Source organism: Malania oleifera, chromosome 1, assembly GCF_029873635.1.
Source record: "Malania oleifera isolate guangnan ecotype guangnan chromosome 1, ASM2987363v1, whole genome shotgun sequence".
In the NCBI taxonomy this organism is placed as follows: domain Eukaryota; kingdom Viridiplantae; phylum Streptophyta; class Magnoliopsida; order Santalales; family Ximeniaceae; genus Malania; species Malania oleifera.
Genome location: NC_080417.1, coordinates 136985941 through 137009119, shown reverse-complemented (window position 1 = coordinate 137009119; position 23179 = coordinate 136985941). Strand labels below are relative to the sequence as shown.

Below are 23179 nucleotides of genomic sequence, written 5' to 3'. Positions count from 1 at the left end.
TGTAGCAGTGTGGGAGCAAATGATGCTAGCTCCAATTTCTCTCGATACTGAGTTGATGATCCAAGAAGACACCATGTTATTGCATCTTTCCCACAAAGCATTTGAAGCATTTGTTGATGCTGGATGAACAATTGTTCCATTCACAAAACCAATCTTGTTCTTTGCCTTCAAGACCATCATCATGGATCTACTCCATGTATGATAATTTTCCCCAGTGAGAACATTTGAAGCTAGCATTGTACCTAGTGAATCACCACTTTGTAAGTGGTATGGATTGTTTTCTTCACTTGTATTATTCATTGAGAACTGGAGGAAGTGGACATGACAGTGATGCTACGCTGCTTTCTTTTCTTTCTTGTTCTGATACCATGAAATAGAGTGTGTAGTTGCAGATAGAATTCGAACAAGGAGAAAGCAACTTTCGGTTATATTCCTCTCTTACCATATTACAAACCGAAGCCTCTGTATATATGACCAGAGGAAGAAGCTGGAAAAGAAAGAAAACAGAAGAAACAGAAAAACAGAATGAAAAACAACTAATAGAACTAATATAACTACTACATTATGCTATAATATGGGGAATGGGGGAACTAAACAGTAGTCTCCGGAAAGAGTCAGTGAGCTCGAGCAGTTCTTCCGGATATCAGAATTCATTTGTTCTGCCCCTGGAAACTGATTTTCAGCTTAAGTCTTTCTCCTTTCTATAGGGATTGCTTTCCGTAATACATTGCATACTCCAGGGCCATCTGGCTTGGAGAAGGAGATCTGCTATTAAACATATCATACGCCAGGGCCATCTCGCTTTGGGAAGGAGGTGTGCCTTGCCCACAAAGTTGCATTGTGGGACTCTTTACTCTTTTCAGTCTTCTCTTCCCCTTATGCTTCTTTGATTCACTACTCGCAAACCTTATGCGCCCATTTTGGAGAACACAACCTATCTCACGAATCTCAGGGACATCATGTGCGGTAGACCCCCCAACAGAAGATTGTCTGTTATGTTCCATCCCAACTGCAGATGCATTCATTTGGAGACAATGATAATCCAAACTAGTTTCATGGACATAACATGCTCTAGTCCCAACAGAAAGTTCTTCCTGATTTTCCATTCCAGCTGCAGCTATATAAGACTCAGATGGTACCACCAATTTCTCAGAATCTGATGAAGAACGGTACTGTGAATAATGTTTTCTTGGCATCTCATTGGATCCTTTAACTTGTACATTATCTCCAGCATCGCCTTTGCATTCATCTTCAATTCTGAAGTCATGAAATTTCTCCTCCTCATACTCGAACTCCCTTTTACGGTGAAGAAAATCCTGAAGTTGGGCAGTAGAAAATTATCAGTCATAAACACCGAAACGGATATTTTTGAGGATAGTGCAGACTTACTGGTATTTAGTAACAGCATACTGAGGTACCTTATGATTTCCAGCCATTTCATGATCCAGTTTCAGCTTCGCTTCAATAGGTACCAAATTGATGCATAAATCATTCTTTATCTGCATATCATGACATATACGAATTCATACAAACAATAGAGTAACAAATTAATAAGGAAATAAAATTAACCTGACGAGCAAAAAATAAATAAATAAATAAAAAGACTAATTAATAACCTGACTCTCCACATGATTTCCAGGCAGTAACTCAATGTCGTGCCTTAGAAATTCAAAACCGAAAAGTTCTTCAAATAGATTTTGCAGCAAAGGCAGTTTCTGTAACTCTTCACGTCTTGAGGCAGCAAATATCAGACTTGATGCCATTTCATTTTCTTCAATAGGCAATCATATCCACATTAGAAGTATGGAGTGAAATATTTATAATATTGGCAAATGTTGTGCATAAACAATAAAGATGAACTATCATAATAAATTTTTTAAAATGAAATATGCACCACCAATCTACAGACCAACATTGCATATGGCCAACATTTTCACATAACGATGCCTAAGAAGTTGCCGACTTATATTGGAACTCAACCTTCTAAAGCACATCTTCAAAGTTCGAAGCTTTGGTCATACCTTCAAAATTGTCATTGTTGCAAATACTGTAAATGTCCAAATTCAAGAACTCATCTTCCTGCCCAACCCCATCTTTCTCATGATCATCTTGAGTGTAGTATCTGGTTATTTCTCTGATAAGCTTCAGCTTCACAGAATTTGGTGCTGATTTTACACAGAGTCTCTGCTTTATTTGACGATTCACGAGATTTCCAGGTAGTAGTTCAACGTTGGCTGTGACAAACGCGCAGCCAAAATGCTTTCTGAACAGATTTCGTATGGAATTTAGCATCGGCAGCTCCCCACATCTTGATGCAGCAAATATCAGACTGGATACTGCTTCACTAGCATCAGCAGCCAAGCTACAGCAGGCATATTTGTATTTATATATGATCAAGATTCAAGAACATCCATATACAACATATCATGCATATAATTTAATTGAAGTTCATTTGCTACAACATAGGTACTTATTTAAGAGGATCGTAAAAATGAACACAGCACAATTTTTATTGTCCACAAAAAGAATGGAACAATTAATTAAAGTTCACGCGCTGATGCACAGGAACCTGTCTTTGCTAATATTTTGAATGCTCGCGAGGATGCATTCACAGTACTCTTCCAGTTGATCATAAGCAGATAACCTGCACTGGTCCCTGTAGAGCAGCCCAACCTATACGCGGAATAAGCATAAACAAGCATTTAGTACAGATCAAGAAAAATAGATATATCACTGGGTATATAGTTGTCGAGATTGAGCATTCGTACCCTACGTACAGCTAGTTTATGGTGGCCATTTTGGAGTAATTGAGCAATATCAGCACACGAATGCCTTATGATAGAATTTATTCTCGTCTTCTGAATTGCTAGATGACCTTGTAGTAGCTTTATCAGCCTCTTGCTGCAACATCCATGCATACATATATAAATAATCCATTGTGCCATTGGTGTATGAACCTGATAAAACATCCATCCCTAGACATATGTCTGTGTGTGCGCACGCGCACGCCTCCTATTTCAAGGCATTAGATTGAAAATCTGCTAATTAGACTTACTATGATAACATCTCTCCTGTTTGGGATGTCAAGTTTCAAGTTTTGGGGGCTATAGAGTGTGCAAAGGGTCTCAGAGACAATTATTTAAAACAATCTTAGTGGTTAAGTGGAGAAGGATAGAGAGGCGGGTCTATAGTCAAGAGCTCAAAAGGTCTTGAAGACCATCATTTTTTTAAAAAATAAAAATATTTAATAATAGTTCATCAAATTAGTGGAAAAAGATTCATGCAACCTTATCTATGCTTAGTTTGCTCCCTCCCCCTTGGTTTTTTAAAAGGAGTTTTAAAATGGAGTTGATGAAAATGAGTTTTTCAATATTATTTTAAAAATATTTAACCTTCTCATGAAAAAAACACTACTAGAAAGAAAAAATGGGCTTTTGAGTATTTGGCAAAAAGTTCAAAGGTGCTTTTTATTTTTTATTTTTTTCATAAAATAGGGCGACATCTCATTTCTTTATTAGAAAACTCCTCATTTATGGCGGAGGAATACCGTGATTTTGATACTAAGTTCAAAGGTGCTTAAAAATATTTAAAATAACGGTGATAGTTTTTGTAATATTTAAAAAATAAAAAAGTAAGAGCAACGATGAAATTGAATAATTTATTGAGAAAAAAATTAAATTAAAAGTTTCAAATCTGTACCAAAAAAGTTTAAAGCTGATTGTTAAAAGTTTTACCAAACGCGAACTCACCCGTGGATTTGAGACTTGGTGAACGGTGATGGTTGTTTTGTTGTTGGAGGCTAAAGGGGAGTGGTACAACACCCACCTTCGGCTGTGTATCATATAGAAGATCCCATATGAGTATATGTGTGTGTGTGTGTATATGTATACACACAGGATTCAAAATAAAAATGATTTAAGTGAGAATTAAAGGAAAAAAAAAAAAAAAAAAAAGGGACAAAACAAAACAAAAGAGGATCGCATGAGAGGATTGATGAGCTGAGTACCACTTGTTGGCTTCTCTCCATCTGGAGCCTCTACTGCATCCAAACAAAAACCCAAACATAAAGCAAAAACACCCTGGTGTCTTCTCAATGTTTTTTCCTTTCTGTGATGGTGAGACTGTCATTCTAGCTACAATTCAAAGAGAAAGGACTATGCAGAAATGAAGAAACCAAGAACACATAAATCTAAAGAGCTATATATATATATAAAGAAGCAATGGCAAAGATATATGGATCTTCAACACATGGTAAGGTGATATCATATATATGTAAAGTTTTCGCTTTGTGAGATTTGGGCTCTAAGTCGGCTGTTTCAAAATGCAACAGAGTGCATTTCTCCATTCTTTCACGCAGACTACATATATGTAGCTGATTTTTTGGGAGACCCCCAAGTTCTTTTAGGGAATTTCTGAAAATTGACATCTTTTTTTTCTTTTTTCGTTTGGGAATGCGATCATTAGCTTTTGTCCAAATCGTTATCGAATCAAGAAGGTTAATGGATTGGAAATTTGGTTTTACCCTTTTGCGCTGGACGTTTCTCCTACGTAAACGATTGATGTCAGAGCCTTGAGCCGCCGCTGCCGCTGCCGCCGTAGCCGCGACACTTCCATCGTCACTGTAGTGCCACACCCACCGGTACCTCCGGTGGAAAGCCACCGCTTGCCACCTCTGTTCGCAACTCAAGCCCCCAAATCAAATCCATAGTTCTCCGACGCATTGTTATGCTGAATCCGAGTTTGGCGATTCTGGCGTTACCGATGCAATGCTTGCTGAAGAAAGGAAGTAGGAAGAAGAAGAAAGCAGGGAGAAAAGAAGAAGAATGTCACTAATAACAAAAAAATCTTTCATTTTTCTTACAAACATAAGTTTTAAACTAAATTTACAAATCCAAGAAAATCTAACTACGATTGTCGAACATATAGCCATTTTGTTTTCCTGCACCAAAATGTTAATCTTAAATATAACTTACTCATATCTCAAATCTCTCCCCTACTGATCTCTCTAATTTTTGTGCATAACTCGATTTTCTGTGCACCAGTTGATAAATTACATATATTGCTCGAGCTTCTGAAAAAATCACAACATTCACTTCTGGCAATTTCCTGCTTCTACTTTGGTTTCCATGCCATTTGACTTCGAATACGATCTCCTGAATTCATCACTGGATAAGCTACTATCCAGCGTGTTCAATGGGGATGACACTTCCAAGCTCCTCATTTGAAGTTCAATTTGATTGATTTGGGCAGAGCCATTACAACAAATGGTACTACCACAATCGGTACCACCACAGGCATTGCTGCGAATTGACTTGGATCCGTTACTTGAATGATCTCCATGTGCCTCATCCTCAACCTGCCACTCTCTTATATGACTAGGCTGCCTTACACATTACTGCGAACCCATTATTCCATGAACGCACAAAGCACATTGAGCTACATTGTCATCTTATTCACGAAAAAATTCAAGATATTAGTCTGATTACTCACCATGTCAGTAGCAACTCGCAAATGACAGATATGTTCACCAAACTTATAGCCTTTTCCCTATTTTATTCTCACCTGTCTAAGATGGGAGTAGAAAACATCTACTCTCCATCTTGTGGGCGGCTATTACGTATTGAAGATGCCCAGTCTTTAGCTCCAACTCAGACTCCAGCTCAGCTCCCTAGCTCACACCAAAAATTTGAAGGAAGGGGACCCCAAGTGAATGACTTCAACAAATCTATTTTTTGTTCATATTATTCTTTTTTTGTTGTTATCTTTTTTTTTTTTACTTGGTCAGTTATTTTTACTCGAGATTTTCTTATTCTGTTATTCGTTCTCCCTATTTATCTTGCTCATGGTGTACAGTTCTAGGTGTAAGAAAACAGGATGAATTCTTGAAGTCCTTTTACTGCCTCATTACCTTCCTCTATTTTCTATACTACTCTTTCTTCTTCTATACTACTCTTTCTTCTTCCAGTGCTCTCTTCATTTTGTTTCAATTTGTTTTATGGTATCAAAGCCAAGTTGGTCTTAATGGCTCGAATTGACTCTACCAATTCCGATCAAGACACCAATCAAAACCAAAACCAAAACACCAATTCAACAGCCTCAAACCATCAATCAAACAATCTTGATCCATCACAGCCCAGTAACCCATACCTCATCAGCACTAACAACCACTTTGGAGCTTTACTCGTCACGTAAGTGTTGGATTCCAGCAATTATCATCCTTGGGCAAGGTCAATGAAGTGTGCCATGCGTATTAAGAACAAGCTAGATTTCATCGATGGCAGCATTTGTGAGCCAACTCATCTTGACAGTCCCTTGATGGATCATTGGCTTCGATGCAATGACATTGTTATTACTTGGCTGCAAAACTCCATGTCGGTTGACATCAAATGTAGCACCCTATATACAGAAATGGCACATCAGTTGTGGGTTGAGCTTGAGCATCGTCTAGCGTAGCAAAATGCCCCAAGGATTTATGAAATCAAACAAGGGATAGCTGCCTTGATGCAACAACAAGATTCAGTGAGTTGTTACTTCTCCAAGCTAAAAACACTTCTCGATGAATTGATGAACTATGAATCCATCCCTAGCTGTAGCTATGGTGGTTTGAAAGCAGTGATCGAAAATCAACAAAGGGACTGGGTAATGAAATTCCTAATGGGACTCAATGACTCCTACAAAGGTTTGAAGGCACGGATATTGCTTATTAAACCTTTTCCCAATTAATGAAGTTTACTCAATTTTCCAACAGGAAGAGATGCGTAGAGAGATATCTTCTGACCCTTCTCCTATTGAACCCCTTGCTCTCCTAGCCAAGGATAGCACCAGACAGCTCACACCTCAAAACAACTCTCAGAGACATGACAAATTCTACTATTCTCATTGCAAAATTCATGGTCACTCTCTGGAGAGGTGTTTCAAGGCCAACCCCAGAAAACTAGTGTGCAATCACTACCATATTCGTGGACATACTGCAGAGAAATGTTATAAACTTCATGGCTGTCCTCCAGGGCACAGACTTCATGGTAGGATTCCACCTATTGGCTCGTATGCTCATCAATTTTCAGCATCTCCTCTACCTGTTCCAGAATAAGGAACTCATGAAGGTCAAAGCACTATAACCCAAGAGCAATACCAGCAACTGATGGCCATGCTCCAGCAGACCAGTCAAGCCTTGGTTCACTCTGTTCAAACTGCTATTGCTACTCCTCATGATGCACACATTCCTTAGTTCTCTGGTATACCTCTATGGCTCTTAGCTTACACCACCAAGCCCAAAGATATTTCATCTATTCCCTGGATAATTGACACAAGTGCAACATATCATATGGTCTGTGCAACTTGCTTCTTCACTTCCATAACAGCTGAAGTCTCTTACTCTGTAAACTTGCCTAATGCAAAAGCTATTTTTGTAACCCATATTGGCACAGTGAGAGTAACAAAAGATCTTATTCTTCACAATGTTCTGTGTGTTCCATATTTTTCCTTTAATCTCATCTCTGCCCGAAAATTGGCTCACACCTTGAAGTGTTGTCTCATTTTCTTATCTGAAAATTGTTTTGTTCAAGACCTTTTGACTTGACGCACGATTGGAATGGGTGAGGTTTTCAATTGTACTCACTAGTTTTGTTAGAAGCAGTATTGAGTTGTATTGCAGATTTGAAATTCTATGTTATAATCACAGTTCGGGTTGTGAACCGGGTGAGGAGGAAACTGTGCCTCTTGTAAGCAACGGATGTAAAGGAAGCTCCATCCTGATTAAAGGGGTAGGGATTTAGTGGAATCCTTGAGTGGGTTGCTCAAGGTAAGGACGTAGGCCGGATTGGCTGAACCTCGTAAAAACTGTGTTTTTCTTCTCTCTTCCTTTACTCCTTTAATTTTCGCAACGCATTACATTACTTATCTTGCATATGTGTATGTTGAATAACCCCACACATACTTAATAATTAATTGGGTAAAATAGAATTCATTGAGATAATAATTTGAATCAGTTTCAAACCCCTGCAATTAATTTGTTAAATATAGAAATAGAGATTAAGTGGTAAATAATATTAAAGATTTTTAAAATACTCAATTCAACCCCCTCTTGGGATTACACCTAAATTAACAGAATTATCTCGTGGACAAGTAAGAAGCAGCTAACAGTGTTGCTATCATCCACAGAAGCCGAGTACAAGTCAGCTTATCTCACATCATTTGAAGTTATCTAGATAAGAAGACTTCTTACTGATATTGGGATAACGATAAATGTTACAACTCTAATTTACTGTGACAATCAAAGTTGCATAGCTATCAGTAAGAACCCGATGTTCCATCCAAAAATCAAGCACATTAAGATTCAGTATCGCTACATACGAGAACTCATTGAGGATGAGGTTGTTGAGATGGAGTATAACCCAACAGAAGATAATAATGCAGATATCTTCACCAAAGTATTGGGTAGTTCTGACTTCCATAATAAGCATCGGGATGTTCTTGGTGTTGGTTCAAGAGCGTAGGTGGACACTGAGGGGGGTGTTGGTGTATATGTGTGTAATGCCTACCTCCCACGAGTTAATTGACACACTTACCTAGCGTATGATTCAGATGAGGTCAAGGCGGTAGACCACAATGGTACTATGAAGAGAGAAGACATTCTCCTCCAAGATATAGAGGTTTGGGGGCAGCGCCCCTGGTGGGGGATATGAGGGGGCAACACCCTCCAAGACGATATGGCCTATCCAGTGTGAACAGTGGGCAAGGTATGTCAAAGACGACCACTAATATCAAAGTCAGCCACTAATGTCAAAGTCGGCCATGGTAGGGGAGCTACCACCACCTTCCACGGACCAAAGGCTATAAATAAACCCCCCCCCCCAAAACCGGAGCACTACACACATCCTGACTGCAAGATTGTGTCCTCTTTTGTTTTTCTATTTGTTGTCTTTTCGCCCTTGAACCTCATTTAGTGAGTGCATGGTTGGACAAATTGTTGTAATCCAATTGTTGCAATAAAATTTTTTGTTATCTCTTCAATCGTTTCTTCAAAACAAATCTTGGTGTTGTTATTCTACATACATATATATATATATATATATATATATATATATATATATATATATATGGATGTATATTACTCTGGGTATTTGTATGCTCGATGGTTTGTAAATATTGACTTCCACTGTTAGGGTTGTTTAAGTAAGTTTGACTGATTACGCGGTACCCATTTCGGGTCGAGGTATGCTGATATAGTATCAGAGACTCTGACGTGGCTGATGTTTGAGTATTATTGATTATATATATTAAAAAAATGGTTTGAAAATCGGGGCTTCACACATATGTTCACCAAGGTGGAGTTTGTTGTGAATTATGTCTCACATACTAAGGGAAAACATAAAGGAAATCAAGGTGCAGCGGAGTAGAGGAAACCATCATTGGTTTTAGGAAAATCGTCGACGGTTTGGCTCGGAACAGACTGCACAATTTTTTGAATTTTGAATATTTGGATGTTATTTTGGTTGGGTTTTAGGAGGAAATCTTTGAGGGGGCTTGTATATACATAGAATATATTGTATATAGTAAGTCAAGTGTGGTTAAAGAGAGAATTGAGAGAATTCATGTCATGTAATTTGGACAAAGAGATAGTGAATTCTTGTCTTTTGCTCCTGTGAATGTAGGCTTTGTCAAACCACATAATTTCTGTTGTTATTGTTCTTGTTATTGTTTTATTTACTTGTTATTCCTTTACACAAATTGTTATACCGTTGTGCATTGTTTGAGGGCTATTTCATAACAATCAGAGTAATGATTTTTATAGGAAACTTACTGATTGTGAATGTATTCCCACGAAAATGGAGAAAAGTGTTGCATTAGCTTTAGCTTTTTGGCATTTGTTTCTTGGTTATGATTTTAGTAGTAATATCTTCGACCCTTTGAGTGTCTTAATTACTTGGAATTTTGAATTGCTCATGGATTCCATTTCTTCACTCCTTTTTTCTTTTTTTCTTTTTCTTTTCCTTTCATTTGAGCTCAAGCTTAGATGCAGTTTTTATATGTGTGCATTGTATTCTTAATCCAATCATGCTTACCCCAATGCTCAAAGTTTCCTAAATAAATGGGAAGTTGGCATTATACATATATAGTTCTAAGTCTAGTATCCTATTCAAATGCAAAGCATGCCCTTGTGACATTAGCTCTACTTTGAACTCATATAAATTACAATCTTAGTGCAACTAGAACTAGGAACCTTAGGTTGGACAGCCTTGCGAATCCTTCATCATATAAGTGGATGATACTGCATAGGTCAAAGGAGACTGGAGTAGTACAGAGAAGGGTGGAGGCATTGACAAGAGAAAGATTCAAGAAAGTATGAATCTCTATGTAATACGTAGGTTAATGTTGAGGAAGGATTGCAATTGATTAATGAATGTTGATAGCAATAAGATCACAATGCAATACATGTGCTCTCTTGTCTCAAGCATGATGGTCAAGCCACAAATAAAGGCTTAAAATTTTTTTTTTTTCTCCCATGCTTGTCAATACACTCATGCTTCAAACTAAATCCAAGGTTCAAAGAATAACTTTGCATTTGGGAGTAATGACCTTGGACCTTGAATTTGGATTTCAGTGGATTTAAACAAATTTAAAAACAATTTTGTATTACATCTTATTCAAATCTAAGGTCTCTCCAAACATAGAGTAAAATTATTTGTAACAGATAGAAGGTCATTTAAGGAGAAGAGAAAAAAATAATGAAGAGAATATTAACTTCAAGGGAGAGTTAATTTGTCTACCCAAATTTGAGAGAGCATTCATTTTCTTCCCTTAATTTGAGAAGGGTGCTAATTCAAGAGAATACACTAGTGGATTTTTTGGGGTCTTTTTAGATGGTGACAGAGAGTGACATTTTATATGCTGTTGCAGTCAATCTCTTATTGAATTTCTCTTAACATATTTGTCAATTCATATAAGCTTTATGCCAACCACATAAATTTTGTATCTATTTTTATATTTATTTTTATTATTTATTGATTCTCTTAATTATCGATTAGTTCTAACACTGTCAAACCACTCATTATCTTTTATACACTTAACAAATCAAGTAAAAATAAGATAGTGATCTATCACTTGCTTTAAGTTTAAATAAGATGATGGTTGTAGCTCTAGTAGATCGTAGAACATTACCTTTATATAACCTATATTAAAATGATACTCACAAACGATTTACAAAACCTCAAAAATAATCCCAAAATCACTCGTTAAAATTTCTAAAACACTCAAATATACCTTACCAAACTAAATTACCAACCCATTCACAATCTGTGTATCTAACCTATTAAAGAAAAGAAAATAAAGCCCCAATGGGCAATGGCCAATCTAAATTAATAATAACAAACAAGTGGGTCCACACCCACCTATTTCAGTATACACGTCATTAGTTTGCCCAGCCATTATTTTATGGTAAAAAAAAAATGAACAACAGACATATTTTAAAGAGCAGCGCAACCTGTACCACGCACATCTAACATGGCCCAAGAAGATGCCCACGCCCCCAAAAAAAAAAAGAAAGAAAGCAGCAGTGCAACACCGAATCCAAAACCCAAACCATAATCTTTCTTCTGTTTTAAGCTTTTTCCCCTTCAGTGCATCGGATCCCAACTAATAAATTATTAACAGGTTTTAAGAAGCATCGGGGCCTTTTTGCTTTTCTGTAACGCAAGACATACCATCCAACTTCTTCACCGACAAGGAGTCTTCTTCACATTTCACAGAACAAGCCACGCGGTTACTTTCTGGTGCGGTGCAAATTTCTCGATTTCTGGAATAACCGAAAACAGCCCCAGAGTTTCGGGCTGTATAGGGATTGTGCCTTGTACCTTGCCTAGCTGTACTTTTGTTTTTTTGGAATATATATAAAACAGGTGTACGCTGTTTTTAAGGAATTCATGCGAGAAGCGGTGCAGGTGGAATACCCTCTTCAGGTACTGGTGCGGAGTCCTTTTCTTTGGTATGGGGCCATTCTCTCTCGACCCCTCATGCTTAATGGATACTTCTTTGATTTTTTGTATATGTAGTGAAGAGAAGGAGGTGGTGGGGGAGTAGAGAGAGCAAGGGAAGAAGAACAGGAGTTGATCTGGTTGGTTCTGGAGCTTCAATTATTCCAACAATGGCTTCGACGGTGCTTCTGGTCTTAGTTTTCGTCTTTGATGTCATTGCTTTCTCCCTCGCCGTCACAGCTGAGCAGAGGCGTAGCACTGTGAGCTCTCTCTCTCTCTCTCTCTCTCTCTCTCTCTCGTCTGAGTGGAAAATTAAGGATGGGCTTTTGATTGTTTTGATAAAACCTGAATGCTCTGTTTGATGGCTGAGAAAAGGAGGAGATAGAAAGTAAGATTTAATCTAACATTTCTAATTAACTTGGTATTGCATTGGAGGAAATAACAAATACCTTCTCTATTCAACTGAGCTGGTACTATTACTAATTTGGCGAAATGGGTCGTGGGCTTTTGCATGTTGTGTCTGTATTTCTCGTCTTTTTTCGGATCTCTTGGTATGCAAATTTGTTGTGAAAGTTGCAGATCTGCTACTGTTTCTTTTCCAGTTAAATTGAAAACACATAGAGACACAAGCACGCGGACAATTTGGATTACAGAGACAAAAAACAAGATAGGAGTTTTAATCTCCAATTTGGAAAACCAAAATGATTAGAAGAACATTTGAATTAATGGTTTTTGGTGCCCAAATCACCCAGATCTCAGAAATTTAGACTCCTTGGTGATGCCAACGATTGTAAATAAAAAAAGAAAGAGTTTTTTTCTCTGATCAGCTGATAAGCCATTGTTCCATAACTTTCCTTCAAAAATCTTCATGGGATTACCCTCTTAGTTGCATCTCATACTAATAAATTTTCAGTTTTTGCCGGAAATGAAGCAGAATCTGTGTTACTTTTTCATTTTCCTTCGTTCTTTGAAAAGAAAAAAGATCAATTGTAAATTTTACCCTTCATTACACTTTGGAAAACAGATGGAGAGAGAATTTAAAACTTGAATCTTAGTTTTTTATGATGTTTTGATTTTGTTCTATCAATCTAACTTGAGCGGATGTTCTTACTTTCCCAACTTCCCCCAAATAAATATATAAATAAGCCAGATAATTATCAGGTATTGTTTGTAAGCAAGTCAAGTGTGATTATCCAATTATATGATAATGCGGCTATTGCCTCGAGACTTAGTTCTTGTGTTAATTTAACTATTGTTTGACTAACATTTTTTAAGTTCTTCTATTAATTTATTGTTTTCAACAGCTGAGTTTCTGAAGTATATACTTGGCATAGAATTCAGCAGTATGCAATCTCTTTATGCCTGATTCTACATTTTACTCTCTGGCCCAAGGCCAGTCCCTTCTCCCTAAAAGCCAAATTATCCAAATGCCTGTTCTTTTTACAGGCCCAGATTGTCCAAGACAGCGAAAAGGAATATAACCATTGTGTCTATGACTCCGACATTTCAACTGGTTTGGGCGTGGGTGCCTTCTTGTTCCTCATGGCCAGTCAAGCTATCATCGTGGTGGCAAGCCGGTGCTTCTGCTGTGGGAAGGCTTTGAATCCAAGTGGTTCAAGGGCTTGGGCTGTTATCCTTTTCATTACCTGCTGGTACATATGTTATGCCTGTTCACACTCGATTTAGCAGTCATGGTTGTTGACAAGCACAAAATTCTCATTTCAATCTGTACATCACAAATTTGGTTGTTTGCATATTTATTTATTATCAAAATTGTGCATATCAGGATATTCTTCTTCATTGCGGAGGTGTGCTTGTTGGCGGGTTCGGTGAGGAACGCATACCACACCAAGTACAGAACAATTTTCAACGAGAACCCCCCATCTTGCGAGACCGTGAGGAAGGGGGTTTTCGGGGCAGGGGCAGCTTTCATTTTCTTCACCGCTATAGTTTCCGAACTATACTACATTTGCTATTCCAAGGCCAAGGGAAGCTCCCAACCATATGGCAGAGACACTGGTTTGGGCATGGGAACCTACGGCTCAGCTTAATAAGTTGAGGTGACCTCAACCATCACTTAGCAATAGAAATCACTCCTACATTTATGTGGATTGTTTCTTGCTATCAACCATGTTACTCGATTTCTTGCTTTGGATTGGATTTTGTGTTTTAGGGATTTGGACAGTGTAGTAGTTCTAGACACACATTCCATTTTTTTTGTTGTCGACTTCCATGATCCCTGTAAGAAATTTTTCCATGATTGTGTTATAAAAATATAATAGCAGTAGATTATTATTGCAATATTCCCATTCATGTGTGGGGGGAGTTATATAATATGGACTCGCATGATGTAAGCAAGCACCTACTCTGAATATCTTGTAGAAGTATTTTAATGGTGTTCATGAGAGATGGAACTTATGGTCTAGCAATTTCGAATCATTACATTTTTTTTTTCTTTTTTTTTTTGGGTCCGATGTTTGGTGGGTGCGTGTATTAAATGGTGCGTGGTTGCGTGGCGAGGGGTGGGTAGAAAATAGTAATGTGTGAAAGGCTGAAAGCTTCCTGATGGAGATGCTAAGCAGCGAGCCCTATGTGGGTGGAGAAACCTACGTAGAAATAAAATGGAGTTAGTTGGCACTGATGGGTCGTTAAGTCATACTTAATTCAAATTTGATTTTTGTGAATCAGCTCAAAATTGAACTTGATATGCCCATTGAATTTAAAGTTTAAATTATTTTAACTGTTCGGTTTCTAAAATCTAAATATATGTTGTTTTTTAAATTTTAACCTTCTCAAAGCAAAAGAACATAAGCATTTGATAAAATTAATGAGTAATTATGTAAGTTAAAGTTTTTAAGTTAACATAAATAATATTTTATTGTCATATATTTAATTTATAATTGTAAATATAAATAATATAAATTATTATGGTTCAAAAATAAAATTTATTACGTTAATTTTAATCACCTGGGTACTGAGTTTGTGTTTTTATTTTTATTTTTATAAGGGATACAATTAGAGAAGAAACATTTGAATTTGATTTGAGCATGTCTACATGTATGATTCTATTATATGAATTTTAAGAAAATTAATAATTATCGCCAAACGATTTAATGTCTAATCGATTCACTTATTCAATAAATCAATTCAAATAGAACCTTTGTTCAGACGTTATTCAAATCAAACAAACATAGTCTAAGACTTTCAAATCCGTAGTGATTACAATACAAACACAATAAAAATAAGAGAGTCAATTTCGGTGTGGTCACCTACATCAAATTCATTCCACTCCAATGAAGGGACAGGCCAAAATACAACATGATTGCCTTTGAACTACAACTTTAAGTTTTGTTATGCACTTCAAGCATATGAGAAATGAGAAACCAAGACTCTTGCCAGTTTCTGTGGGTCATAGTATTCAGAGTAGTAATGCACTCAACACAATTTTGAATGAAAGGTAAAGATTTAAAAAAATATATATATATATTGTCAACATTAATTTGGACATTTTATAAACTTGTCTCCTCCGGTGCAAAAGCAACTTTCTTCGATTAACATTGAGCATTTTATTTATTATTACAAGATTTTTTTATTTATATCATGGTGATGAATACCTTTAGACACTAGAATAATCTGTTAAGATAATGATTACACCTTGCTTTATTCTCGGTTATAACATTAATTTTTAATGAAAAAGTCATAATCTTCAAAACTTTTAAAAAATATATATATATATATATATATATATATATATATATATAAAGAGAAGGGACGAATCATAAAAAGTCTATAATACGTAATCTTACCTTTACAAGAGTATTGCAAGGGTAAAATTATTATTTTAGTTTATCTATTGAGTTTTAAAATTGATTCGCCATCATTCATTAATTTTGTTAAATTTTAGTGAACCCAAACACATAAGCTGTACATTAAGTCTATTAATAACATGAGATTTAATTAATTATAATAAATCAATTCTCCTTCAATTATATTTTTAAATTTTAGCAACATATAAGCTGAATAACATGTGACTTGATTAATTATGAGAAGATATTTTTATATATTCCTCCTTCATCGTTCCACATAAATATTATAATAGTTAAGTAATATTTGTTGCATCTATCAAATAAATTTTAAAAAGTGAAGTTGAAGGTGTGTGAGGTCAAATATGTATTCTGGCATAGTCATATATAGGTGTGATTCTGGCGTGCACTAATTCCCATTTGCCATTTGGCACAAGACAAAACCCAAAATCCCAAATGTACCGAATGCTTGTTTAAATTTTTCACCATGAATCAAGGCGGGCGTGAAGCAATGGAGAATTTGCATTATGACGATTTTCATGGCCATAGATAGACAGACAGGCAGCATGGCAAGCCTCATCATGACAGATAATTTCTAGGCTGGCAAGCAGAATCACGCTTCTTCTTCTCCTTTTGTGTCGGCCGCAGCACCAATTTGGGAAGAAAAAAATTAGATCATTCTGGAAGAACAACGTGGCCTCTCCGTTAAGTTTTTTTCAGTAATCAAAATATAGCTAATATTGAGTATTACAGGGCTTACCTATAATTTGATAGGATTTACTATTTAAAAATCATATTGGAGGAATCATCTTACACAATTCTTAATTACAGCCACCTCTATTTTATTTTATTTATTAGCCCAGAGTACGCATCCGTCTTAAAAAAAAAAAAAATTAGCTTGACACACAAAGCTCTTGCTTATGCAGGGTTCAAAGAAAGGTCAGACCACTATAAATATTATAATTTATGCCAACATATCTTTTTGTGATTTTAACATAAATAAATAAATTTTTTCATAATTGGCAGAAACTAACTAAAAATAGTCAAGCTAGATATGACTAATTTTTTTAACAAATAACTCTCCATATATGAAATTATTATTATTATTATTTTAAAATCTCTTCTAAAGCCAAAAAAAAAAAAAAAAATTGGTATAAGAACTAAATCTTCTAGGGTCAAAGAAAGAACCAAAATTAAACAAATTTATATTTAATACGCGAGCTTATTTACCAATGACACGGATGTTCATTTGTAATTATTTTATTTCTCTTTTACTTTCAAAAGTGATTATTCTCTCTCTTTAATTTCTCTTAAATAATAAATAATTTATAATTTCAATTAGAGATGGACTTTATTTAGATAAAGCAGGAAAGTTTAATTAATAGAGATATTTTCAAAAATGTCTTATATTTGATAAATCATATTAAAATATTTAGTGTTAATGCATATTTGCTTGGATCCTTTTATTAATATTCTAGGCTCATAATATGCTTAAAATATCCTCAATCTATACATCATATTGTACGATAATTAATTTTTATAGAAATTCATGAATCTTTGGGATTTTTTAGATTTTTTGAGTTCTTATTATACTTCTTTAGAGGTTTATGAGTTTTACAATACTTTTCAAATTTTATGAATTTTGAAATTTTCTAAACTCTAATGAGATTTTTATGATATCAATGAAATTGGTTTAGTCTCTTTGAAAATTTTAGAGTTGAATTTCAATTTTCTAACATTTTATGGAATATTTGAAGTTTCTAACTTTTAAATTTTTTCTAAATTTTGATGATATTCTTAAATTAAATTTTTATGGATCTTGAAATTTCTTTATTTTTTGTCAATATGTGAATGTTTAGACGGATGATCAGTATAATACTAAAAGATAAATAAAAAAATAAATATATTCGTAATAAGTTAGGTACAACTCCTATAAAAGATAAACTAAGGAAGACACGATTCAAATGGTTTGAATACTTGCAACGTAGAACATATAATGCACTAATAAGAAAAAGTGAGTTAATTACTGTGAAAGACAGTAGAAGGGGTAGGGATAAATCTAAAATAACTTAAAATGAGATAATAAGAATTTAATAGTACTATTTTTTTTTTTTTAAGTTCATGATCACATAAATTGGCAGAAAAAGATTTATATTACTGACCCACCTGTTGGGACTTAAGACTTGATTTTGTTGTTGTTGTTACTGAAATTTCTTTATCTTTTTAGCTACTTAAGATGCTTTTGAGCTGTTGGTCTTACAATACTTAAAATCTTATTTTGATGATAACAAACCAAATGAACTTAACATATTTGGTTAAGTGAAATTTCAAAACTCAAGAGTGTTGATAAAAGACCAAGGCCAAGTGCTTGAAAAGTCTATTGAAAGCTTGTACTTAAAGTTAAAAGAACTTAATGAAGTATGTACTTAAGTCAATAAGCTATGAAGGAAGTCAAAGAAAATACATGAAGATATTGAAAGTAAAGCAAATACATGAAGATACTAAGAGCAAAGCAAATACATGAAGACTTAACACTTAGAAAGTTATAGTGTGACAACCCGAATAAATATGAAATTTAAATAATAAAGAGGAAAGGAAATACCCAGAGGACTTGTCGACGAACACAAGGGATTCGTCGACGAGGGTAGAAAAGAATTCGTTGACGAAGACTGAATTTCGTCAACGAAGAAATACCGAGAGAGGTATGAGCCGACTGAATTTTGTCGACGAGGACTGAATTTCGTCGACGAAAATATTAAAGGATTCGTCGAAAAATGACATGGCTCGTCGACGAATTCCCATGTTTTATAAATATCAAAATCCGAGTTTTAACTTCCTTATTAAGCTAACGTCATCCTCTCTCTCCTCCCTTTGGTTCTCTCTCTCTCTCTCTCTTCAATTTTGGGCCGAATTTACACTGGTTCGACGTTCTGAAGTCACCACGACGCTCCTGCAGAAGTTCTCTCCAAATCTGCTGAAGTGGATCATTGGTGAAAGTAAGTTGGAAATCATCCCTGAGTTGAGGTAAGACTTTTTAAGCCAAATTTGGTCTTGTGATAGTTATAGGAAATGATATACACACGAAAATACTGAAGTTTAATACTGGGATTTTTCAGTTTCAAGGTATCAATCAGGAAATCCTACGGGGATTAGACCAGGAAATTTTAGGGGTTTTCTCAATAGTTAGGTAAGGGAATAAATTAAAATAGTTATTTTCCATGCAAATTATTATTAATTATGAGTAAATTTAGTTTCAGAAAAGCATATGTTATATTTTTATATTATGGTTGAAATGTACGTTTGGGAAATATTGCTATTATGTTGAAATGTATATGTATGTATGAGATGCCAAAAAATTACGATTTTAGAATAAGAAGTATGATTTTATACAGTGCATGTGTGGCATGAATATTATTTTACGTGAAACGTATTATGATATGAAAAATTTTATAAGCAAAGTATGTTTTCAGGTATTATGAAAAGATATGTTATGCTATGATGATTTTGACGAATACATGATAATTGATTTATTTTCAGAATGTATATACCTGAAATGATTTCGGCACGAGGCCGTAGTTATATTATGTTCGGCACGAGGCCGTAATTACGATATGTTCGGCACGAGGCCGTAATTATGATATGTTCGGCACGAGGCCGTAATTATGTTATGTTCGACACGAGGCCGTATTTACGATATGTTCGGCACAAGGCCGTAATGATGTTATATATGATCATGTATTATATGTTATCAGAATCTGGATGTTAGTTTAGTTCAATTCAGGGGCTCGGTACCATAGCTTATAGATCAGATGTTTATGATTAGATTAGTGCTGACCACCCCTCGAGGGGGTGAGAGATGGATAGTCGATGTGGCTTTCGATAGAGTGTGGACGTCCACCTGGTGGTCCGGACCAGGGTGTGGCGGGCCCATCGTACTTATAGACATCTTTGACTCGGCAATGGTCGACCAGCCATTGTCGGGTCTCGCCATCGGGCTGCACAACCCTTCATGGGGGGTAATACATGACATTAGTTAGTTATTCATCCTGGGCATGTTTTCAGTATTACAGTTATAATAGATGTTTTATGTATGATACGAGTTATTAGCAAATATGAAAATGTATGATTATTCAGTATGATATGATGAATGTTTTCAGATATATGAAATGTACTATATATGTATAATTACATTAAATATTCATATTGCCATACAGTTGTATTTAGTTTATTTTCCCTTACGGAGAAGTGTCTCACCCCCGAACATTAAATGATTTTCAGGAAACTCAGAGAGACCGGCGGATCAGGGCCGTCGTTGAGTGATTGGAGCTGCCCTACTAGAAGGATAAGCGTTGAACTAGGATCAGAAGATTTTTGTTATATGACCCTAGCATTATTTTGACTTTTTGGAGGTTGTATATAGCAACAGTATTTTGATGATATAGTAAACTCTGGTATTATGTTTTATGGTTGGATGTTCGAGATTTTATGTTTCCTGCTGCTTAAGTTTCCGTTGTGATTGACAGGTGTCCCCGTTACCCATGGGTTCGGGTAGACTTTCTCTATTTATTATGCTACATTTTACATTAAGAAATTTAGGTTCGTTACATATAGTATTTTAAGAAGTCTCATGTAAGTACTTCAAACGATTTCAATATGAAGGTATGAAACTCTTGAGTTAAATACTTAGACCTAGATACCTTTTAAAATACTTGAAAAATATTTTCATAAGGTCAAAAGTTATTTCAAAATGGTTCAAATTATTTTTGGAATGAAAAGCACCAAAACAGGATACTCCAAATTCACTTCTTTTTTCTAAATTTGCATTTATGTGTACTTTTCTCTATCAATGGTTCCTTATCTTAAAGAGTGTTCAACATGAAAGTTGTGGAATTTTCTCTTAATTTTCTATAGATACCAAGAACGTCCAATTTGGAGTTGTATAGAAAAAGTAATACCCAAAGTTCTGAAAGGTGGTCAATATTGACAGCAAGTCCATGCGACTAACCACATCTGATCAGTTGACTGACATGCAGACAGAATAGGCCCAATCGACTGACCCCCTATGAGTTCAGGAGACTGACCTCATTCTATCTTTGATATTTCGTTGAAATTTAAGTCCATGCGACTGACCCCGATAAGTCCAGTCGACTGAACTTCACAATGACTATTTTTAAACAGCGAAGAAAAGTTTCCAGATTAGATTTTTGGAACCCAATCTTTGTAAAAACTTGAGAAAGAATCCAAACAAGTTGGGAAACACGAAAAATTACTTTTTAATTCTATAGATACATGATTAACCCAAGAATTAACTCACCAACAAGCAGTAATCAAGTTATATACTCTCTACTTCTCAAAGCTATTGTGTTAATACTCTTGCTGATCAACTTGCTATGATTTTGCTGAGAAAAGCTCATGATTCTTTGCACATTTTATTGAGTCATTAAATCCAAGAAATTCAAACCATACATATGTGAAGAGTTGAGAAAAAATTAATAAAAGAGTTCAAAGAAAGTTTTAAATCACAATTGTAATAACTCGAAAAATTTTACACAGGGCCTCGTCAACAAACACAGGGAGTTCGTTGATAAGGGCATAAAGAGGCCTCGTTGACGAAGCCACATCTCATCGACAAGAAGATATCGAGAGAGGGTTAAGGTTGATTGAAACTCGTCAATGAGGGTGCAGGTTCATTGATGAAATTTCTATAGGACTCATCAACGAGGTGACATGCCTCGTCAACGAATCCAACCCTATAAATAGTGAAAACTCATATTTTTCAGCATTATTTAATGCAAAATCCTTTCTTTTTGTCTCTCTACACTCCTCTCCACTTCTCTTTTCGATTTTTGCTCTGTTTCTTACCGGATTGAAGATCTCATGCCACTACGACGCTCCTGGCGAAGTTCTCTGCAAGTCTACCGGAGCTAATCATGGGAGAAGTTAGTTTGAAATTCATCCCAAATTCAGGGTAAGGTATTCTATTCAAATTATATCTTCGTTGTAGTTATAAGAAATGTTGTAGGCAAGAAAATACTGATGTGTTGTTCTGGGGGATGTTGTTTTCAGGGTGTTAAGTGGAGAACCCTGTTGGTGTAGGGCTAGAGTTTAGTCAGAGTTTTTTCAGATTTAAGGTAAGGGAAATATGCTATGCTATGAGTTTTATAATGTTATCAGAGAATTTACATGTATGTATATACCAGCTTATTACTCAATTTTTATAGAATGAGTTTTAAATGCTTGTGTGGCCTGAGTAGATATTTATTTGATGAAGAACTTATACGGTTTCTATAGTATATCATACTATACAGAATACACATATATAGATAATATATCATAGATATTTATTCAGAACAGTATATTACAGTTTTATACAGATCAGTATGTTATAGTTTTATATAGATCAGTATATTACAAATATTCATCCAGAATAGTACATTACAGTTTTACTCAGATCAGTATATTACAACTTTATTCAGAACAGTATATACAGCATTTACAGTATGTCATATTTCCTATTACCATAACATTCAGAGTATACAAACATAGTATATAGACATATTATACAGACAGATATACAGAGATGGCATCAAGATGCTATAGATACAGTGTAAGAACTTTAACCGTGATAAGTGGGTTTAAATAAATAAGAGAGGGGTAAAAGTGGTATTTGAACAGGCTTCACCGACGAATTGACGAAGCCAAAGTTCGTTGACGAAGGTCATGCATCTCTCGTCGACGAGGAGAAGCCGAGGAGTTTTGGGAACCGATGATATCAGGATTCGTCGACGAATCCTCCGTCTTGTCGATGAGAGGACTATAAAGCCTCGTCGACGAGGACACCATCTCGTCGACGAGTTTGCCCAGGTCAAAGGGGCTATAAATAGAATTCTCTTTACTTCTCAACTAAGAAAACTCAAATATCTCTCTAAATTTCTTAGTCGTTCATTGTGAGAATCGTAAATCTAAAGTTACCATAAGGATCGTGGAAGGATTCTCTACAAGTTCTATAGATTGGAATCTCGTTTCGAAGATTTTTGGGTTTTGGCGTAAAATCGAGGTAAGGCTCGGTTTTCAATTCTAATCCTATAGTTTAGTAAAGAACAGTGTTGTGAGTGTCTTTTGTACTGTGATTTGTAGGTTTTGGAACTCGGTTCATTGTTTAGGGGCCTTGGAGTTTGGGATTTATTATTTGGGAAAGAGGTAAGGGGAACTGTGTTTATATCGGTTATTTTTGAAATCGAACTCGGTAGAACTATGGTTCACGGTGCTGTATGTGTTTTGGCTACTTATTTAGGGGAATCTAATGGGGAAAAACTATGGGTTTTTCATGATTATAGTTTTGGAAAAGAGGGGGCGACGAGCTGCATCCCTGGTTTTGTTGAAACTAAGCGTATATGTTGATTT

General features: G+C 35.6%; 2 protein-coding genes across 2 annotated transcripts; one reads left to right on the top strand and one right to left on the bottom strand.

The window, feature by feature from the left end:
• Nucleotides 1-398: 398 nt before the first annotated feature.
• Nucleotides 399-5141, bottom strand: LOC131160423 (uncharacterized). Its single transcript, XM_058116095.1, has 8 exons — nt 4974-5141; nt 4523-4773; nt 2769-2901; nt 2570-2673; nt 2022-2362; nt 1617-1771; nt 1419-1499; nt 399-1316 (listed from the first exon to the last, which is right to left on the bottom strand). The coding sequence occupies exons 2-8, from the start codon at nt 4612-4614 to the stop codon at nt 702-704; spliced, it is 1521 nt and encodes a 506-aa protein (XP_057972078.1). The 5' UTR covers nt 4615-4773; nt 4974-5141; the 3' UTR covers nt 399-701.
• Nucleotides 5142-11457: 6316 nt separating this feature from the next.
• Nucleotides 11458-14273, top strand: LOC131154223 (uncharacterized). Its single transcript, XM_058110477.1, has 4 exons — nt 11458-11957; nt 12051-12232; nt 13419-13624; nt 13759-14273. Exons 2-4 carry the CDS (start codon nt 12143-12145, stop codon nt 14021-14023), a joined length of 561 nt encoding a protein of 186 aa, XP_057966460.1. The 5' UTR covers nt 11458-11957; nt 12051-12142; the 3' UTR covers nt 14024-14273.
• The last annotated feature ends 8906 nt before the right edge of the window (nt 14274-23179 follow it).